Here is an 18218-nt window from a genome sequence, read left to right as displayed (position 1 = left end):
ACCCCTCACCCCACACCCACACCCACACCCACACCCGCAGCCATGATCCCGCTGTGGATGTTTCCCATGGCCACCGCCGCCGGCAACTGCATGGTGCTGAAGCCCTCGGAGCGCGACCCCGGGGCCGCCATGATGCTGGCTGAGCTGGCGCTGGAGGCGGGTGGGTGCGGCCGGCGGGGCATTTGTTCAGCGGCCCCTCTGCGTGCCTTCGCGGAGAAACCTTCGCGGCTGGCTGGCGCCCGGCCGACCGTTTGGATCCCGCTGTCTGCTCATGAGCGAGCTTGCCCGACTTGGTCCCCCTGCCTGCCCCTCCCTTCTCCTGGCTGCCCTGCCCGCAGGCCTGCCCAAGGGCGTGCTGAATGTGGTGCATGGCACCCACGACACCGTCAACCGCACCCTGGACCACCCAGACATCGCCGCCATCTCCTTTGTGGGCTCGGGTGGGCGGGGCCGGTGGGCTGGGGTGGGGTGCACATGGCCGGGTGGCACAGGACAGGTACTGCTACAGGACAGGTACTGCTACTAACAGGTGTCTGTCGGGGCAGCTGGCTGCACAGATGGCAAGTAACCTGAAGCGGACGCGCCTGGCTGGTTCAGCGGTGGGCTGAGATGGCCGCCCCTTGCCCTTCCGGCCGCCCGCGGCCGCTGCAGACGCGGCTGGAAAGTACATCTACGAGCGCGGCTGCGCCAACGGCAAGCGCGTGCAGGTGTGTGTGGGCGTGTGGTGGTGGTGGTGAGGAGGAACCCGGCGGCTACCTACCCACCCACCTGCTCGCCTGCCTGCCTGCCCCCCACCACGAGGAGCACGGCAGGCACCCGCCGCGCTCCGCCCTGCCATGTCCTGCACCTCCCCATCCCCGACCAACAACAGTCACCACACCCACACCCACACAAACCGCCACCACTGCCGCACACCACACACATGCAGGCCAACATGGGCGCCAAGAACCACGCCGTGGTCATGCCGGACGCCAACCCTGAGGCGACGGTGGCGGCGCTGACGGGCGCGGCCTTTGGCGCGGCGGGGCCAGCGCTGCATGGCCATCTCGGCGGCGGTGTTTGTGGGGGGCATGGGGCGGTACCGCCAGGCGCTGGTGGACAAGGCCAAGAGCCTCAAGGTGGGGGGTGGGGGGTGGGGGCAGGCAGGGAACAGGGCGGGGGCGGATGGGGGCCTGGCTGTGGGTGGTGGTGGGCTGGGAAGCAGGAGCTGGAGGGTGGTGGATAGCCCGGGCAGGAAGGGCACCTATGATGCACGAGAGCGAATGCTGCGCTCGTGGCGCCCAGTGGAGCAGCTTGCTTGGCAGAGTGGTTGCCTCGTGTGCCTGCCTGCCCGCGCCCATGCCTGCCCCCATGCCTGACTGCCCTGCTGCGCCCCTGCCTGCCTGCCGAGCAGCTGAATGCGGGGTGGGAGGCGGGCGCCGACCTGGGGCCCGTCATCTCCCCAGAGGCCAAGCAGCGCATCGAGCGCCTCATCGCCAGCGGCATACAGCAGGTGTGTGGGTGGGTGGGTCGGGGGTGGCCGGGTGGGTGCGCTTGTGTGTCACATGGGCTGGAGCGCGGGAGGAGGGGGTGGAGGGCGACAGCAGTCCACGCAGCGCCCCACCCGCCAGCCCAGCCAGCCAGCCCTCACCGGGGGCGAGCACCTCACCCGCAGGGCGCGGTGTGCGACCTGGACGGGCGCGGCGCCTCGGTGGCGGGCTACCCCGACGGCAACTGGGTGGGTCCCACCATCCTGAGCGGGGTCACCACCGGGCATGGAGTGCTACCAGGGAGGAGATCTTCGGCCCCGTGCTGGTCTGCCTGGAGGTGGGGCCGGGATGTGTGTGTGTGTGGTGTGTGTGTGCGGTTGGTTTGCGGGTGCGGGCGTGCGGGGGCAGCAGCGGCATCAGAGACAGGCAGCAGGGGGCGGCGTGGTGTGTGGCGCTGTGTCCACAGCACCCTCCCATCCCCCCAATCACGCGCACCTGCGCAGCAGCACCACCACCGCCAACGCCACACACCCTGCCTCTACGTCCCCACGCCTGCTGCCACCCCCCCCCCTCCCACACCTCCCCGCCCCCTGCGCAGGCGGACAGCCTGGAGGAAGCCATCTCCATCATCAACGCCAACGAGCACGGCAACGGTACCGCGCTGTTCACCGCCAGCGGCGCCGCCGCGCGCCGCTTCCAGCAGGACGTGGATGTGGGCATGGTGAGGGGCTGGGGGGCGGCGGCACACACGTGCACGCGTATGTGTGTGAACGCGTGGGGTGGGTTGGGGGGTGGGGGGTGCAATGCCGTGGCAGCAGCGAGGCAGGGGCACTGGTTGGCAGCGCAGTGTGCAGCTGCGTCCTGCGGCTCTCACCCCAGCCCCGCCTGGCTGCCTGGCCCACGCGGCGGCCCCCTGGGTGCAGGTGGGCATCAACATCCCCATCCCCGTGCCCCTCCCCTACTTCAGCTTCACGGGTGCGGCGCCGGCGCCACGCTGTGCATGCCCCTCGCGGGAGGCGGCTGCTTGCCTGGCTTGAGCTGCCGCCGCCCGGTTGTGCGCCCTGCCGCCAGCCAAGGGAAAAGGCTCGGTGCCACCTGCCCCGTCTCGCTTCCGGTGCCTCCTGCAGGCTGGCGCGGCTCCTTCTATGGCGACCTGCAGATGTATGGCAGGATGGGGGTGCAGTTCTACACACGCGTCAAGACGGTGACGCAGAGCTGGAAGGATTCGGATGCGCCGGGCGTCATCCCTGGGCTGGCGGGCGTGGGGGCCAGCACACCCGGCAAGCACTGAGGCGGCGTGCCTGTGCCCGACCGGCTGCGGCCTGGCCACTGCTAGTAGCGTGATGCTTGCACACATGCAAGCAATTCCTGGTTGTAAGAATGTCAAGCGATATGGGGCCATGCGGCGAAGAATGGGGAACGAATCGGGGCAGGAATCAAAGTGATGGGCGGGTCGCAGTGCTGGCAGGAAAAGAATTCGTTCGTTGCGCAGAGGATTGAATAGCGAATAGCGGGCATGGTGAGAGATGGTCATGTGCAGGCCAGGGGATCAAGTGTGGGCGCTTAGGCATTCCGGGGCGCCAGCACGCTGCGGCGCTGCCTGCCTTGGCCGGCGCCGGTGCCCTTGTCTGCCGGCAGCTCCCAGTAGCAGCCGTCCAGGCCGCCCGTCTGCCCCGACCTGTCGGTGCTGCTGCGGCAGCGCGCCTCGGCCTGCGTGCTGCGGCCGTGGGCGCTGGCCCTGGCGGCTGCGCGGGCCATGTCCGGGCTGTGGCCGTGGCTGCCCAGCACCGGCCTGTTGGCTTCTGCGCACGCCTCCACGAAGGTGCACAGGTCGTCAAAGCAGGAGTGGGCATCCAGGTCGTCCAGCGCTGCATCCAGCTCGCCGCCGTGCAGCAGCAGCACGCGCCAGTCGCAGCGCTGCAGCACCTGCATGGCCGAGGCGGGGCAGAGTCCCAGGACAACTCAGCCTCAATGGCATGGAAATCATGACAGAGCAACGAACTTGCTCTCCCACCACCTAGCACTCTCGCAGGACCTGGTAAGCACAAGGGCCATCCCCCACCTGCAGCTGCAGCGCCACCATGGCGCGCTTGTAGTGCTCAGCCAGCTCCTCCCTGTGCGTGGCATTGTCTGGGTGCAGGCGCAGGTAGGAGGGCAGGCAGAACTTCAGCGGGCGGTACTGGCTGCCGTGTGCATTCTCCAGCAGCCTGCGACGGGCAGGGCGTGGGCGCGGGAGGGCAGCAGGCACCCATCAGGGGACGTGGGTGCTGCGCCGACGTCTTGGGCGACCGAAGACGCCCCTGCACAATCCCTGCTCACCACAGCAGGGTGAGCAGCAGCTCCGGCGTCAGCTCTCCAGGCGTCACAGCGGCGCGGCGGCACAGCACCAGCATGCCTGCAGCACCCGTGTCGCAGATCTCTCAAGAGAGCGCGAATCGGCCGCCTTGCACAAACTGCACTGGGTGGGCTGCCAGGCCTGCACCCATCAACCACAAAGCGAGTGCAAGCTGCCCTTCCAGCACCCACCTGCAATGGTGACGGCCAGGCTTCCAAAGTCGTGGGCCCCCACGGGGTGCAGGTCCCACTGCTCCAGCTGCGTCAGAGCAGCCAGCACGGGCGTGCTGCCCAGGTGGAACAGGAAGGCTGGCAGCAGCGGGTCGACGATGCTGGTGGCGACAAATTCTGCAGCGTCGGGAGTTGCACACAAGCACAGGGGTGGCTGCCAGTTGACCACCATGTCAGGCTGCTGCCTAGGTGGAATCAGCACCCAGCAGCCCCGACAGGCTATGACAGCTGCCAGCAGCCTGCGCAGGCCAGGTCAACCACCCACCTGGGAAGGCGTCGTCCTCCTGGGCGCTGCCACAGCTGCTGCCGCACAGCGCGGGCGTGGCGGCGCTCTGCATGCTGATGCTGTCCTCCTCGTTTTGATCCGAGTGCGACGGCGGGCTTGCAAAGCTCTGCAAAGCAGCGCGGCGGGGGCGGGCTCAGCAGAGATGGGGCCACGGCAGCGGCGGAGTGGGTCAGCGTGGCGACAAGGCGGCGTCCCTACTTGTAGCCTGCAGTGGGGCTCCTGGCAGCGAGTGCAGGGCAGCAGCGGGGGCGCCTTGCTTGCCTTGTCCGCTCCGCGGGCGGCAACGGCGGCGGGCGAGAACAGTCTGCTGTGCTTGTGCTGCTGGTCGCCGCCTAGCCCGTACGCCTTGGTGAGCTGCAGCTGCTCGATCCCGCAAGGCGAGTGGGCAAGCTGCGCAAACACCCGCTTCTGCTGCCGCGCCCCCAGCGCCTTGGTCACGCTCCTTCCTGACATCTTGGAGGCGCTGCCAATCGAGCGGGGATGAGGCGGCAATGCCGGCGATAATGGCGAACGGCAAACGCGAAGCCCGCAACTCATCATCAGTGCACGCTTTCCAATCCAGCTGGCGATGCAGCGGCGGCGGCGCCGGGGGCATTCATTTAGGCAGCACATTGCCTGATTGCTGGTGAATCTTGTTGGGAACCAGGTGCTGTGCAGAATTTACAAGCAAGGTATATCATGGACGCAGTGGCCGTGCCAAAGAAGGTTGTTTGCGTTCAGGCGGAGTCGATTGAGTCGGCGGAGCGCCAAGACAGGCGCAGGCCAAAGGGGCACTGCAGCCTGTGGCCCAGCGCCGACAGGTCGAGGCGCAGCCCGGCCAGGCCGGCACCCACCGCGCCGTGCGGTGGGGCCAGGCTCCGCACCACCTCCAGCCCGCCGCAGGTGTCTGTGCGCTGCACCACCTCCACAGTCATTGCTTCGACGGGCAGGTGCCAGCCCAGCACCTCGATGCCGCCCAGGACTGGCCACTCGACCGCGGCGTCCGCCGCAGCCGCAGCCTCTGCGTCGCGCGCGGGGCTGCACCTGCCGGCGCCGGCTGAGCGCAGCTGACTGGGGCTGCCAAACTGCAGCAGCACCTGCGCCGCGTGGCTGCGGCTGACGGGCTGGGGGCTGAAGGTGGCATCGATGTGCAGGAAGTTGCAGAGAGACGTGCCCACCTGCAAGGCAGCAAGCATGCCTCAGCAGATGGCAGGCGCTCTCTTCGACTGCGGGCTTTCCCTGCAAGGAATTGCATTGATGAGCATCCGATCACCCCCCCCACCCCCCCACCTCCGCACCACCCACGCACCTCCACCTCCTCGCCGCCATCATTGTACACATGGGCGCTGATGCGCGCCTTGCCGCCGCCCAGCGCAGCGCCGCCCGCCGTACCCGCCTCCAGCACCCCCGCCAGCGCCACCACCACGGTCAGCGGGCTGCGCTTGGCCTCGGCGGTGGTCAGCCCGCCCTGCTGCATCGCAAGCGCCTGCAGCCCATCATGCCAGGCAGGGCAGTACGGGGCAGGGCGCGGGGAGTGTGTGGGGTGTGCGGTGGCGAGCAGCGCATCCCGCGGTGCTCGGTGTTGGCAGCCGGGGCAGGTCGCGGCTTCACATGGATGGGATGCACAGCAGGGAGGCGGCGCCGGCTCACCGAACCGCCCTGCATGTGCAGCGGGATGCAGCCCAGCCCCGCCAGCGGCGCATCCAGCACAACGGTGGTGCCACCCTCCCTGCGCGGGGGGCAGGCGCAATGCAAGCAGGGCTGAGCAGCTGCACGCGGCTAGGTAGGCAGCGCTCCGCGCCCAGCATCCTTGCTGGCACCAGCTGGCGCGTCGCGCCTCCAGCGCCATCACAGCCATAAGCGGCCTCCACGCAGCGGCCAGGCTGCCCCAGCTCACCCTGCCTCCACCACCTCCCCCGTGTCCCACAGGCTGTGCCAGGTGCCGGGCGGGAAGTAGGCGCGCACGCTGGTGGCGCCCTGCTGCAGCACGGGGCTGACCAGCAGGTGGGGGCCCACCATGAACTGCCTGCAGGCAGCAGGCGGCAGAGGAGCGGTGGAGGCGAGAGGTGGGCAGCGCAGGGGAGGGGAGCTGCGGGGGCTCGACGCATGCTGCATGCTTGCCCTGGCACCACGGGTCGTGCAAGTGAAGGCTTTCCCCCTCTAAACACCAGCTCCACTGAGCAGGCGAGGGACACAAGCCCCACAACGACGGAGCGCGCCTGTCAATGGCGTGGGTGTTGGGGTCTTGCGGGAAGTTGAGGAAGAGGGGGCGCATGACGGGTGCGCCCGTCTGGTAGGCGGTGTGAAAGGTGGTGTAGAGGTAGGGGAGCAGGCGGTAGCGCAGGCCCAGCGCCGCCTTGCCCGCCGCCGCCACCTCGGGCCTGCAAGCGGGGGAGGGGATGGGGAGGGGTGGGGGCTGGGGCCAGGCCACAGGCAGCAGACGAAAGGGTTGCGCAGCAGCAGCTCGAGCGGGACCGTGCATTAGGTAATGCCGGCAGCTGATTGCCCCCAATGACCCGTCACTCCCCCAAGTACCACAGCCCCGAAGCGGTACGGTGACCCCGCACCAGCGGTACAGCTCCTGGTAGCCGCCGTGCAGGTCAGAGTGGTCGCGGGCGAAGGGGTAGAAGGAGCCCAGGCTGGCCCAGCGGGCGCACAGCTCAGGGGTGGGGTCGCCCATGAAGCCGCAGATCTGCGGGCAGGGAGGGGGGAAGGAAAGGATGGATGGATGGATGGGGGAGGGGGTGGGGGTGTATGGCAGGGCCAGCCTAGGTCTGGGGGTGAGGTCCAGGGGGCAGAGGTGTGCAGGCAGTGCAGGGGGCGGGACGGGGTCATGGCCCCAAGCTGGCTGCGGCCGCACGTCGGCGCCGGCCATGGGGATGCCCCACAGCCCGATGCTCAGCACGCCCGGCACGCTCCATGCCATCTGCTCAAACGTGGCTGCGGGCGGGGCGCGGCGAGGCAGCGAAGCCGGGTGGGCCTGGGCAGAGCAGATGCGGCGGCAGGAACCCAGCCAGGAGCGCAGCAAGCAACGCAGACAGCCCAACGCGGCTGTCCTGTTCCCTAGCGGCAGGCGACAGCACGCGACAGCAGGCGACAGCAGGCGACAGCGAAGCGCGCCCCGGCCCCACCCGAGTTGTCGCCCGTCCAGTGCGCCGCGTAGGCGCCCGTGCCCAGGAAGGAGCTGCGGCTGAGCACAAAGGGGCGCCTGCCCAGGATGGCGCGCACCGCGCGGGAGATGGTCAGCACGGCGCTCAGGCCGTACAGCTGGTGGGTGTTGTACTGCACGGAGCCGTCGTGGTGGGAGGCCAGGACCGACATGGCCTGCGCGCAGGGGCAGGTGGGGCCCACGGCGGGAGCCTGGGGTGCGGTGCATGCCAGATGGTGTGATGCGGGGCCGTGGCCGTGGCCTAGCCAAGGGCGGCCTCTCCCAGCCTGCTGCCGCAGGCCAGCCGCGGGCGACGCCCCCACCTTGGTGCCCAGCGGCAGGCGCTGCAGGCTGCTGCTGACGTCGTAGGGCGGGTGCAGCCAGCGGAGCTGGGTGGCGTTGAGGCCCTGAGGCTCTTGGCAGTCCAGGTGGCACACCTGCAGGGGCACCAGGGGCAGCCCAGGGGGGGCACTCATCAACAAAGGTTTCGCAGTGCAGCATGCAAAGCATGCAAAGCACGGCACAGACAGCACGCCACGTCACGCGTGATGATGGGTCCCCCCCGCTCTGCCAACCAGCACCGCCCAGGTACCGGCTCCAGCCAGCCAGCCAGCCAGCGGCGGCGCACCCAGGGGGGGTCATCTCGCAGCTGGGCCCTGGAGGGAGCCCGCAGGGGCGTGGCGGGCGCCCCGGGCCGCATGTGGCACTGCGTGCCTGTGCAGAAGTTGGACACCTCGTTCATGTCGATCCTGCACACAAAAAACAGTGGCAAGCCACCAGCCGGGGGCAGCCAACTTGAGCGGCGCTGCTGGTATGGCTAGGAGGCAGCCTGGGGGGTCACAGCCGAGAACAGGCAACAACAGGCGGCGCAGCCAGCCAGCGGGGTGGCCGAACAAAGCGGGCAGCGCGATCGCACCAGATGCCATCCCAAGGCACCATCTGGCTGTGCTGCTCCAGCTGGACGGCAAAGTAGTCGCGGCCGGCGGGGCTGAGGAAGTCGGGGAAGTGGCTGGCGCCAGGCCACACCTGCATGTGTGGAGGGTGGGAGCACAGGCAGCTGGGACGCAGGTGGGCGGCAGCCCGGTCGCGGTACTTGGGCACGCAGCGGGAAGCACACAGCACTGGGAGGGGTAGCATGCCCCAGCACAGCACATCACATCACATCACATCACATCACAGCACAGCACCACGCCACGCGGCCAGTATGCCAGGTCCACGCATGGCCCCGCGCAGCGACAGCCCAGCCAGCGCCTCACCCAGCCCAGGTAGGGCTCGCCGTCCACGCCGCGCATGAAGGCGCCGGCCTTGAGGCCCGCATCGTAGGCGGGGTAGCCTGGGTCGACCTTGATGCCTGCGGTCGTGTGGAGTTGTGGGGTACGCGAGGTGGGTGATGTGTGCGCAGGGCATCCAGCAGGTGCCAGCAGCCGTTTTCTGCTGGAAGCACGCGGGGCAAGAGTTGTGTGGCGCTCAACGGCCATGCCAGGTGGGCCCCAGGCTGCGGCATCAAGGCGCCTTGCCTGGGTCCACTATCGGCACCCAGCGCTGCCCCTTGCTGTGCAGGCCCGCCACAAAGCGCTGCGCAGGGGGCACGGGAGGGAAGGCGGCCGCTCAGGAGACCGAGGGCTGGGGCTCACATGCCTCCAGAGTGCAGGCAGGCAGGCAGGCGGGCAGGGGGGCACTGAAAGGCGCTGGTGAGGCGCAGCATCCCGCAGGCAGCTCCTGCGCAGCATACGGCGGCTCAGGGAACGGCGGCAGCCCCGCTCACCCGCATCTCTGGCAGCGGGAAGTTTGTCGGGTTGAAGGTGAAGTCGCGCCATCCATCCATGTGGTCGATCTGCGGCGCACCGCACACACACATGCACGCCGGCGGAGGAGCGGCTCAGCAGCTCCCTCACACACCAGCCCTGATGTGCTCGGCCCACCACGCCATTGAGCCTGCAAGCAGCCCAGCTGGGCTCAGGGCGCCGGTGCTGTGCTGTGCTGCGCTGTGCTGTGCTGTGCTGCGCTGTGCTGCGCTCACGTCTGTCCAGATCGCCTCCAGCGGCAGCCCCGCCTTGGAGTAGTTGGCCACTACCTCCTCCACCTCCCACACGCTCTGCAGGGCAGGCACGGCAGCGCAGGCAAGAAGGGACGGGGGCAGCGCAGCGCAGGGAGTGCGTCAAGAGGGGCCGCGGGGAGACGGGCCGACGGCGCACCCGCCGGGATGCCCCAACCCAGGGAATCACCCGGCGTGCGCACCTGGTATCCATACCTGCAGGCAGACAAAACACACAAGGAAGCGGCAGTGAGCGGCGCTGGCGACAGACTCTTAGCCTAGCCACCGGCGTGCAGGCTGCCACCTAGGGAGCAGTGGCGGCAACAGCCGGCCCCCACTCCACACAGCGGCAGGCACGCACTTGCACTGGTGCCAGCCAAGCGACCAGTAAGGCATCATGGCTGGCCGCCCCACCACCGCCGTCAGCTGGTCCAGCACTGCAAGCAGGGCCGGGAGCAAGTGCCAGGGATGGGAGCTGCGGACGCAGGGGGGCTGCTGCTCCCAGGCAGCGAGCGGCAGACAGGGAGGCGGCCGCCGGGCCAGGGGCTGCTGGCCCACCCGCCCTGGTGCAGCAGCAGCAGCAGCAGCAGCAGCAGCAGCAGGCGGCCTCACCAGCCAGGGGCGTGGGCCCCAGCAGCAGCAGGAGGTCCAGGATGCCGCCCGTTACCCGCCAGCTGCGCGGCACGGGCCCGGCAAAGGTGTGCAGGGGGGGGGGGGGCAGCCCGCCGGTACGCTTGGGTTGGGCTAGCGGGCGACAGACAGTCGGCTGCTGCCACATGTGCTTGCTGCAGAGCCGCAGCACGGCATGTGGCCGGCCACCACACCGCCACCACATCCGCTCCACAGCCCCGCACCTGAGGCGGTCCTGAGAGGGCACCACGTCCATGGCGTTGCTGCTCAGCAGCAGCATGCCCCAGGCGGTCCCATCTGCGGCAGCCGGTGCACAACTCCATCACCTCCAATGTTGTGCAGGGCAGGCGTGCGCGCAGCCAGCCTTGTCAGCGGGCTTGGACGGTGCCAGGCCGCACCGCAGGCGCTTGTGCGCCCACGCACGCCACACACACAGGCGACGACCCGCACCTGGCTCCAGCGCCATCACAAACGGGTGGCTGCCGTACATGTTCTGCTCGGGGAAGGTGGGACCCAGGTCGTGGTTCCACAGCGTGCGCGGCATGCCGTTGCGCCTGCGCCGGCCAGCAGGTCGGCCCAAGGCTTGCGAGGCGGCGGCGCAGCACCAGCCACGCCAGCAGGCAGGCAGCAGCCGGCAGGCAGGACCGCATGCACCCGCCCCAGGGCACATGCACCGGGGGCTGGGCAGGCGGCGGGGGCTCACTCGAGGTGCAGGGTGTGCGAGGCGCGCTCGCCTGCGCCAAACAGCACCGCAGAGGGGCTGAGCCAGGTGGAAAGCTCCAGGTATTGATCCTGCCGGGACCAGGGCGGGAAGGGGGAGCAGGCTGGGCGAGGCGCGGCGGCGCAGCAGGCTGTCTAGGTGTGCGCGGGCATCATGCAGAAACCGTGGGGCCCATGCATGGAATGCTGCCACACAGCTGAGCCCCGGCCCTGCGGCGCTTGCCTTGAAGACCAGGCGTGTGGCGGTGGAGTTGAACACGGTGCGGCCAGCGCCCTCCCCGGCCCCGGCACTGCCGCCTGCCGCCTGCGCCTGGGAGCGAGTCACCTCCAGGCTGAATGGCTCCTGCTTGACGCTCAGCTCAAACAGCGGCCCCGTGCTGGCGGCGCCGCTCCCACCGCCGACAGCAGCAGCCCCGCCCGGGCCGCCGCTGCTGCCAGGCAGCAGCTCAGAGGCCAGCAGCCACTGCGGGACCTCCCAGCGCTGCACGGCGGCGTCGCCGATCTTGAGGCGCAGCACGGCATCGCTCAGGGGCTCCGCATCCAGTCGCAGGCTCTGTGGGGGAATGGGAAGGAGCAGAGGGTGGCAAGATCGCTGGGGGAGCAGGATAGCATCATGCTAACAGCCTTGCACAGCCAGCCCCGCGAGAGCCGGCCAGCAGCAGCGGCATGCCAGGCGGTGAGGCCCCCCCCCCCACCCACCCCACCCACCTCTATGTCTTCCCCGAGGTACGGCTGGGTGCGCTTGGAGATCGCCAGGCTGGCCTGCAGGCTGCCGCCTGCGACGCCAGCCAGCCGCGCCGGCAAACTCAACACACCGCTCGGCACAGGCAGGTGGATGGGCGGCGTGGGGTGCGGCAGCAGGACCGCCGCAAGCCTGCATGCGCATGCAGCCAGCCATGTGGCTTGCGGGCGCGATGGCCTGCCGCGGCAGCACCCACCCTCGCCCTGCCGCAGGTCGGCCACTCGATACTCGCTGGGCTCGGCGTTTGGGCGGAAGCACCAGGGCAGGTCCACGTGCGGCGCCCCCGGGAACGCTGCCGGCAGCCAGCAGCACCCCTTCTGCTCGCACTCCTGTGGGGACATGCCCGGGTAGCCTGCGGGGGTGGGAGAGGGAAGTCGTGGAGGGTCAAACAAGTGTCAAGGCGGCGGTGTTGGCGGCGGTGTGTGGGCGGCAAAGCGGGGGTCTCTGGCATGCACATGGGGGTCATGCCGGCACAAGCAGGGGACATGTGGGCCGCCGACGGTCACCGCAGTCGAGCCTGTTGCCGACAGCGTCGCAGGCAGTCTCGGAGAGGGCCATGGGCGGGATGGCGAGTGCCACGAGCAGGGCCCATAGCGCCATCGACGTCAGGGCCCTCATTGCAGGATGCGGCCCTCGCCGATCAGTCTATGGGGAAGGGTAGGGTTTCCTGCCTGCTCTGGCTGGTCTTCTAAGGCTCATTAGCGCATTGATGGGATTGCTGTGGCTGCCATCTAGGCAGTTTGGTGCCGTTTTCACAACACCCGCGACCCTGCGAGGTACGAGGTACAAGTTGAGTCCAAAAACGAAATCACACTGTCCAAAAACGAAATCACACTGTCCATTGTTTCGACACACATGGCAAGCATAGACTGGCAGGGCCGCCAGCGCTGGTGATAACAAAAAATGGCGGAGGCAACCGCGCTGGCGCTGGAGGCGCACCTCCACACTGTTGAGCTGACTGGGATTCTCGGCGCTCGCCAAGCATCCATCAAGGTGCCCGCGCCAGCTCGCCCCAGGCCCCCCTCCGCGTGCCGCCTGCTGAGTCTGTGTGTGCTGCTGCTGCAGGCACCCAACATCCTGAGGAGGAACCTGTCGTATGTGGACTCTGGCAGGCGGGCCCTACAACACCGGTGCGCCGCCGCCGCTGCGCGCCGCCCAGCAGGCACCTTGCAATACCGGCCTGCTTGTTCTCCAAGGCCTGGGAAACGGGCCTCCTTGTGCGCTGGTGCAGGACTGGGCAAGTGCTTCACTTGCATCTGCATGCAACGAGCACGGGCGGTCAGCCAGGGGCAGATGCAGCGGCCAACGGGCACGCAGTGGCGGGAGCAACGCAACAGGGCAGCACGGCGGATCCAAGCAGACCAGACGCCGGCGGCAGCACAGCAAAAGACGTCATCATTGCAGCGCTGTGCGTCGTGGTGCACAGCAGCGGCGAAGAGGTGCGGCGCCAAGCCGTAGTGCTCACTGTTGCCTGCCTGCACGCGATGCGGCGCTGCTGCTCCTCTTCTTGTGTTGCATACCCCGCCAATGCCATAGCCCCGCCCTGGGGGCCCATGCACTGCTCTGCAGGGATATGTGCCCATCGCAGCGCGCGCCATGCCGGTACCGGCGGCCGCCAAGGAGGCGTCGCTGGCGGTACAGCTGCCGCTGGGCGGCAGCCCCCGAGCCGCGGGCCTAGCTGTGGTGCTGATCCACCAGCGCAGCACTCGCCTGGCGCTGCTGGTTAGCATGGCCTGCCAGCGCTGCCGCCGGCGCGCAGGTGGCAGCAGCAGCAGCAGCGGCGGCGGCACGGCAGCAGCCGGCTCAGGTTGCAAGGTGGTCTCGCCCAGCGTCACCGCCGCCGCAGCTTTCCAGCTGGTGCCCAGCGGCTCGGCGGTAGCCTACAGCATTGTTCACCTAGGAGACCCCCTGCGGGCCGGCAGCGGCGGCGGCAAGCAGCAGGTGAGCACGGCGGCGGCGCCTGACCCGCCATCGACGCCACCTGCCTGCTGCAGCGCACCCCGATGCCGTCGCTTGGCGGGCTGCCGGTGCCGTGCCTGCCTGTGCCTCATGCCGCCGCGCACGTTGACCCGCAGGGGCCGCTGACCAAGCTGGACGGCGTGCTGACCACGCACGAGCCAGCCGCAGCCAGCGACAGCTCAGCAGCGCCCCCACCCATCTCCTTCCCGTGGATACAGTTTGGGCCGGGGCCGCAGCGGGGCGAGAACGGCAGCAGGAGCAGCGGCAGTGCCGGCGGCAGCACACGCCCCAGCGATGGCGCCAGCAGCAGCAGCATCCGGACGCAGTTTTGGTATGGCATCAGCGTGGGGTCGGCAGCCGGAAGCGGCAGGAGCAGGCAAGGCGAGGTGGATGAGCGGGGGCGGGAGCAGCGGGAGGCAGTCGGCCCCGGTGCCGCGGTTGCCGGCACCAAACGCAAGGCCGGCGTGCTGGCAGGGGAGCAGCATCAGAATGGGCGTGCCTCGCAGGCGGCGCTGCCGGCAGCCGAGGCGCAAGCGTCGCAGCAGCAGGGCGCGCAGCCGCCACCCCCCAGCCAGCAGCAGCAGCAGCAGCAGCAGCAGCAGCAGCTGGAGCCCCTCCTGACCTTCTTCTTCACCTCCTTTGACGGCGGCCGCACCGCATGCGCGCAGCTGCGCGGCTTCCGCTGCCCGCTGTCCTCCTGCCGCGGCCTGCGCTGCCACAGCTACGCCGCGCTGCAGCAGCACCTGCAGGCCTGCCACAGCTACCAGAGCTGCTACTTCTCTGATGCGCTGCCCGGAGGCGACCTGGAAGTGTACCTGCGCTGCAAGCCGGGTAGGCTGGCCAGCGCTGCTGCGTGGCGGCGGCGGCGGCGACGGCCGTGGAGTGGATGGATTCGCTGCGCGTGCCGCCCTGCTGGCCACTGCAACATGCCTCTCAGCGCTTGGCAAGCTGTCGACAGCCAGGCCGGCCTGCCTGCCTGCCCCCTGTGCGCAGCCTGGCGCGATGCCCAGGGCGGCTTCTTGCCCCGCCAGCTGGCGCCTGCCACCCTGGAGTCACACCCGCTGGGCACGCTGCTGTCCCGCACCCACATCCTGCGCCCCCTCATGTACCACTGCCCTCGAGCGCAGCGCAGCCTGCGGCTGGGCCAGGGCGGGCGCTACCCGCGGGATGAGGAGGAGGAGCTCGCGGAGGCGGAGGCGGAGGCAGCGGCGGGGCTGCTGGCGCAGGAGGGCCCCGCGCCGGGCGAGGCGCCCAGCAGCAGCGCGCCGCTGAGCAGCAGCCTGGGCCCGACCGCCACCACGGCGGGCGGCAGCGGCGCCAGCACCGAGCTGGCCGCCGCCGCGCGGCATGCCGGCGGCGGCAGGGCGGCCGCGGCGGCGGCCGCGCGGCGCCTCAGGGTGGGCGGGCGTGGGCGAGGACGCAAGGGCGCGGCGCCGGTGCGGCGGCAGGGCCACGGCCTGGAGATGCTGACCCAGGATGGGCGCCCCAAGTTCTATCACAGCCGCACCTGCGTGGCCATGACCCGGCAGGAGCTGTTTGGCAGCGGCGACTGCCTGGCGGAGAGCGAGGACGACCTGCTGGAGTGGCAGGTGCGGGGGCGGGGGCGGGGGCGCCACGCGGTGTGGCTTGTTTGGTGGCCAGCTGGGCATCCTGCCGGTGGCCTGCCTCATGCAGCGTCCATGCGAGGCCCCGCAGCTGCTGGCCGCCTGGCTGGTGCCCTCCCTGCGTGGTGCCTGTGCCTGAGCGCCGCCCTCCCCTCCTCCCCGCCTCTGCCGTGCGCAGCGCGACTGCCGCCAGCGGCTGCAGGAGCAGGCGGGGCTGTGCGCCGAGGAGCGGGAGTTCATGTTTCAGTGGAACCTGTTTGTGCACAAGCACCCGCTGCACGCAGACGCCGACCTGCCCGCGGCGGTGCAGCAGTTTGCGGCGCAGCAGGCGGCGCGCCTGGCCGGGGATGGCCCCTTCCGCCGCTGCCTGCTGTCCTACCTGCTCAACCTGTGGCGCTTCCGCCTGCTCACGCCGCAGCAGCTGCATGAGCTGACCCGCAGCCTGCCGCCGGTGGCGTGAGGGGCCGCCTGTGCTCTGACCACGCTGCTGCCTGAACGAGTGACCGACACCAACCGAATTGCAGACTGCTGTCAGATCTGGGACACATCTCTATAAATTCTTTCTAAGAAATCAAGAGAACCATGGAACCACAAACAACGCGAGAACCATGGAAACAAAACTCAACGCGCAACTGGGCCCTCGACAGGAGGAGATGGGGCAATAGAGTGGGCAAGCGGAGATGGGACAAGAGTGTGGCAAGAGGATAGGGGCAAGAGGATTGAGGCAAAGGGATTTAAAAGAGGATCGCAAGATGGCAAAAAGTGTTGCTGTCGTTGTTGCTATGGCAGTGCCGCCTGCTCGCTCTCACAGTATGCTACATCAACTTGGCGCTGGCACAGCATGCGCTGCCCAGTCAGGGGTGCTGGGCTCCTCGCGGGGGCGGGATGCCGGGCGTGACCTTTGCCGGCTTGGGCGCCGGCTTGGCGGGCACATAGTTGCAGGGCACTGGCCGGTACTTCCTGCACGGCACACAGGGTGGTTGAGGCTCAGCAAGCAGCATACCATGCAGCGCATGCAGTGCACAGTCACTGGCGCAGCCTGCCCTGCTCCCTGCCAGCGCCGGCCGGCCCCAGCTCACAGCGCGATGACGCCCCACTTCAGGTCTGCCAGCTTTTCAAAGGCCCAGACGGACATGTCAATGTGGTCCACGTCTCCTGCAGGCACAGCGGGCGCACCTCGTTATTCTGGGCTTACATGACTGCTTTGCATGCATGCAGGGTGGGGCAAGAAGGCTGGGGCCACCCACCGCAGCACCAGCGCTTGTTGGAATAGTAGTTCCCTGGGTAGCTGCACGGGCAGGCATCCTGCGCAGCACATGCATGTGGAGGGCGGGTGAGCACAGCGCACCGTGGCAACTTTCCGCCCAGGCTACCTGAAGCCGCAGAGTTGCAAGGTGGTGGGCCACTGGCTGGCCCTGCACCCAGGCGTTCCCTCCAGGCATGTAGGGCCACCCACCACAATCTGGATGACCACGCTGGCGTTGGCGTTGTAGCACACGGTGCTGCGGTCCAGCACCGCGCCATAGCCGTCAGTGAACTTGCGCGGGTCGCACTTGACCTCGTAGCAGCGCCTGCAGGTGTGGAATGGAACCAGGGGGATGCCCTGCCTCTCTGTTGGGAGCACGCAGGGCTGGCCGCGTTTGACACTACAACGTCATTGGGGCGCCTACCCGCAGGAGCCGATGAAGTCGTCGGCTTGGTCGTCGAGCGCGCCAGCATCCCAGCCTGCAAGGGCTTGGCAAAGGTGGGCGCTGTCAACACTTGCCTCAGGGGCAGGAAATGGGGCAGCCAAGTGCAGGTCAACAGATGGCAACAGCCATGCCTCACCTGGCCCGGCGTCAGGCCAGATGTATTTGTGCGTGCAGCTGCCGTCGTGGATGGTCCACACGTCTCCTGGGGCGCTGTAGTGGGTGGCCCGTCCCAGCCGCCACTCTCCTGTGGATGGGTCCCACTGGTCCTCGCCCGCCGCAATGGTGCCGCCCCACACCGCAAGCACCGCAAGCACCAGGCCTAGCCGCCGCTTCATCCTGCACCCGGTCTCTGGGGCCGTCTCAACCGAGTGTGGGGCCTGGGGCGGTTTGGCCAATGTGGACCAAGAGGAGATGAGGCTTGTGCACGCCTACACACACACCTCACAGCCGTCAGAAGCTAATAAGAATGCCCTGAATCGCTCCGAGGCTGCAAGAGGAGCGTGCAAACCACAGCAGGAGGCACAGCAGGGCAGAGCAGAGGACTGCTTCAGGCATTGCATGCAAACATTGGGATCCTTCCCTGGCAACAGGCCCCGGTTTGCCGGCAAACTTCACCTCTTGCCGGCAACACACCAGCCGCCGAGGGTCCCGTGCTGTCAGGCGCGGCGCTGAGCCATGCTGCGGCGCAACGCCCGGCTCAGGCGGGAGTTCCTGTTCCGCAAGAGCTTGGAGGGCAAGGAGAAGGAGTTGTATGAGAAGAAGCGCAAAATCCGGCAGGCGCTAGAAGGCGCGTTCTGGGTGCCTGGGACCGCCGAGTTGATGCTGCGGGCGGGCGGAGGTCGCCGGGCGCGGGGCACAGGCACATGCATGCGTCATGCCGCCGGCCGCCACCGCCGCTCTTGCCGCTTCCTGGCGGTCGCTTCTTGTGGCTGCCCCACCCGCTATGCTGCTTCCCAGGCCTGCCATCCTGCTCCTGCGCACCCCACGCTTCCTGCCTGCAGAGGGCAAGCCCATCCCCTCGGAGCTGCGCCGCGAGGAGGCAGAACTGCGCCACCAGGTGGAGCTCGAGGACGACAACACGGCGGTGCCGCGCACACACATTGACGACGAGTACGCGCACGCGGGCGAGCGCGACCCCAAGATCCTCATCACCACCTCCCGCGACCCCTCCAGCCGCCTCGTGCAGTTTGCCAAGGAGGTCAAGCTGCTATTCCCCAACTCGCAGCGCGTCAACCGCGGCGGCATGGTGAGCTCGCTGCCTTGGCTGCCTGAGGCAGGGCGGGCCGTGCTTTGTTGGAGGGCTGGGCTGGGCACCTGCTGCAGCAGGTATCCTGCGCTGCCATCCCACGGCCTGGCCCTCGCACCCTCCGCCCACCACCCCTGATGTCAG

The 18218-nt window shown here is 69.0% G+C and overlaps 5 protein-coding genes across 5 annotated transcripts in view; 3 read left to right on the top strand and 2 right to left on the bottom strand.

Moving 5' to 3' along the window:
- Nucleotides 1–2760, top strand: part of CHLNCDRAFT_48751 (hypothetical protein) — a gene marked incomplete at both ends in the record, with an annotated part of 9978 nt that extends 7218 nt beyond the window's left edge. The window contains 9 exons of the mRNA XM_005848464.1: nucleotides 41–160; nucleotides 339–440; nucleotides 652–707; nucleotides 929–1078; nucleotides 1394–1492; nucleotides 1655–1819; nucleotides 2068–2190; nucleotides 2393–2444; nucleotides 2597–2760. Coding sequence (XP_005848526.1) covers nucleotides 41–160; nucleotides 339–440; nucleotides 652–707; nucleotides 929–1078; nucleotides 1394–1492; nucleotides 1655–1819; nucleotides 2068–2190; nucleotides 2393–2444; nucleotides 2597–2760 — 1031 coding nt within the window. The remainder of the gene's footprint in view (nucleotides 1–40; nucleotides 161–338; nucleotides 441–651; nucleotides 708–928; nucleotides 1079–1393; nucleotides 1493–1654; nucleotides 1820–2067; nucleotides 2191–2392; nucleotides 2445–2596) is intronic.
- A 272-nt stretch (nucleotides 2761–3032) lies between these two features.
- On the bottom strand, nucleotides 3033–12292 carry CHLNCDRAFT_57649 (hypothetical protein; the record flags this gene model as incomplete). Its single annotated transcript, XM_005848274.1, has 31 exons — nucleotides 12081–12292; nucleotides 11771–11926; nucleotides 11541–11608; nucleotides 11065–11385; nucleotides 10816–10904; nucleotides 10563–10666; nucleotides 10337–10409; nucleotides 10095–10156; nucleotides 9844–9919; nucleotides 9686–9698; nucleotides 9468–9542; nucleotides 9213–9281; nucleotides 8965–9022; nucleotides 8704–8798; nucleotides 8364–8473; nucleotides 8076–8196; nucleotides 7771–7884; nucleotides 7431–7623; nucleotides 7160–7239; nucleotides 6867–6991; nucleotides 6504–6680; nucleotides 6197–6325; nucleotides 5950–6028; nucleotides 5609–5785; nucleotides 5095–5477; nucleotides 4519–4783; nucleotides 4300–4426; nucleotides 3996–4151; nucleotides 3789–3864; nucleotides 3532–3676; nucleotides 3033–3395 (listed from the first exon to the last, which is right to left on the bottom strand). The coding sequence occupies exons 1-31, from the start codon at nucleotides 12190–12192 to the stop codon at nucleotides 3033–3035; spliced, it is 4191 nt and encodes a 1396-aa protein (XP_005848336.1). The 5' UTR covers nucleotides 12193–12292.
- A 185-nt stretch (nucleotides 12293–12477) lies between these two features.
- CHLNCDRAFT_51899 (hypothetical protein) lies at nucleotides 12478–15597 on the top strand (the record flags this gene model as incomplete). The annotated part of the gene is made up of 7 exons (XM_005848463.1): nucleotides 12478–12567; nucleotides 12640–12704; nucleotides 12806–13013; nucleotides 13144–13515; nucleotides 13650–14364; nucleotides 14527–15122; nucleotides 15316–15597. 7 exons carry the CDS (start codon nucleotides 12478–12480, stop codon nucleotides 15595–15597), a joined length of 2328 nt encoding a protein of 775 aa, XP_005848525.1.
- A 394-nt stretch (nucleotides 15598–15991) lies between these two features.
- CHLNCDRAFT_51898 (hypothetical protein) lies at nucleotides 15992–16856 on the bottom strand (the record flags this gene model as incomplete). The annotated part of the gene is made up of 5 exons (XM_005848273.1): nucleotides 15992–16097; nucleotides 16217–16292; nucleotides 16385–16442; nucleotides 16594–16748; nucleotides 16808–16856. 5 exons carry the CDS (start codon nucleotides 16854–16856, stop codon nucleotides 15992–15994), a joined length of 444 nt encoding a protein of 147 aa, XP_005848335.1.
- Nucleotides 16857–17503: 647 nt separating this feature from the next.
- The window catches only part of CHLNCDRAFT_51897 (hypothetical protein), a gene marked incomplete at both ends in the record, with an annotated part of 1332 nt that continues 617 nt past the window's right edge, over nucleotides 17504–18218 (top strand). The window contains 2 exons of the mRNA XM_005848462.1: nucleotides 17504–17666; nucleotides 17830–18074. Of these exons, the coding sequence (XP_005848524.1) occupies nucleotides 17504–17666; nucleotides 17830–18074 (408 nt within the window). The remainder of the gene's footprint in view (nucleotides 17667–17829; nucleotides 18075–18218) is intronic.

Source organism: Chlorella variabilis (genome assembly GCF_000147415.1).
Source record: "Chlorella variabilis unplaced genomic scaffold CHLNCscaffold_8, whole genome shotgun sequence".
In the NCBI taxonomy this organism is placed as follows: domain Eukaryota; kingdom Viridiplantae; phylum Chlorophyta; class Trebouxiophyceae; order Chlorellales; family Chlorellaceae; genus Chlorella; species Chlorella variabilis.
The sequence above is the reverse complement of the archived record's forward strand: the minus strand, read 5'-3'. Positions and strand labels throughout refer to the sequence as shown.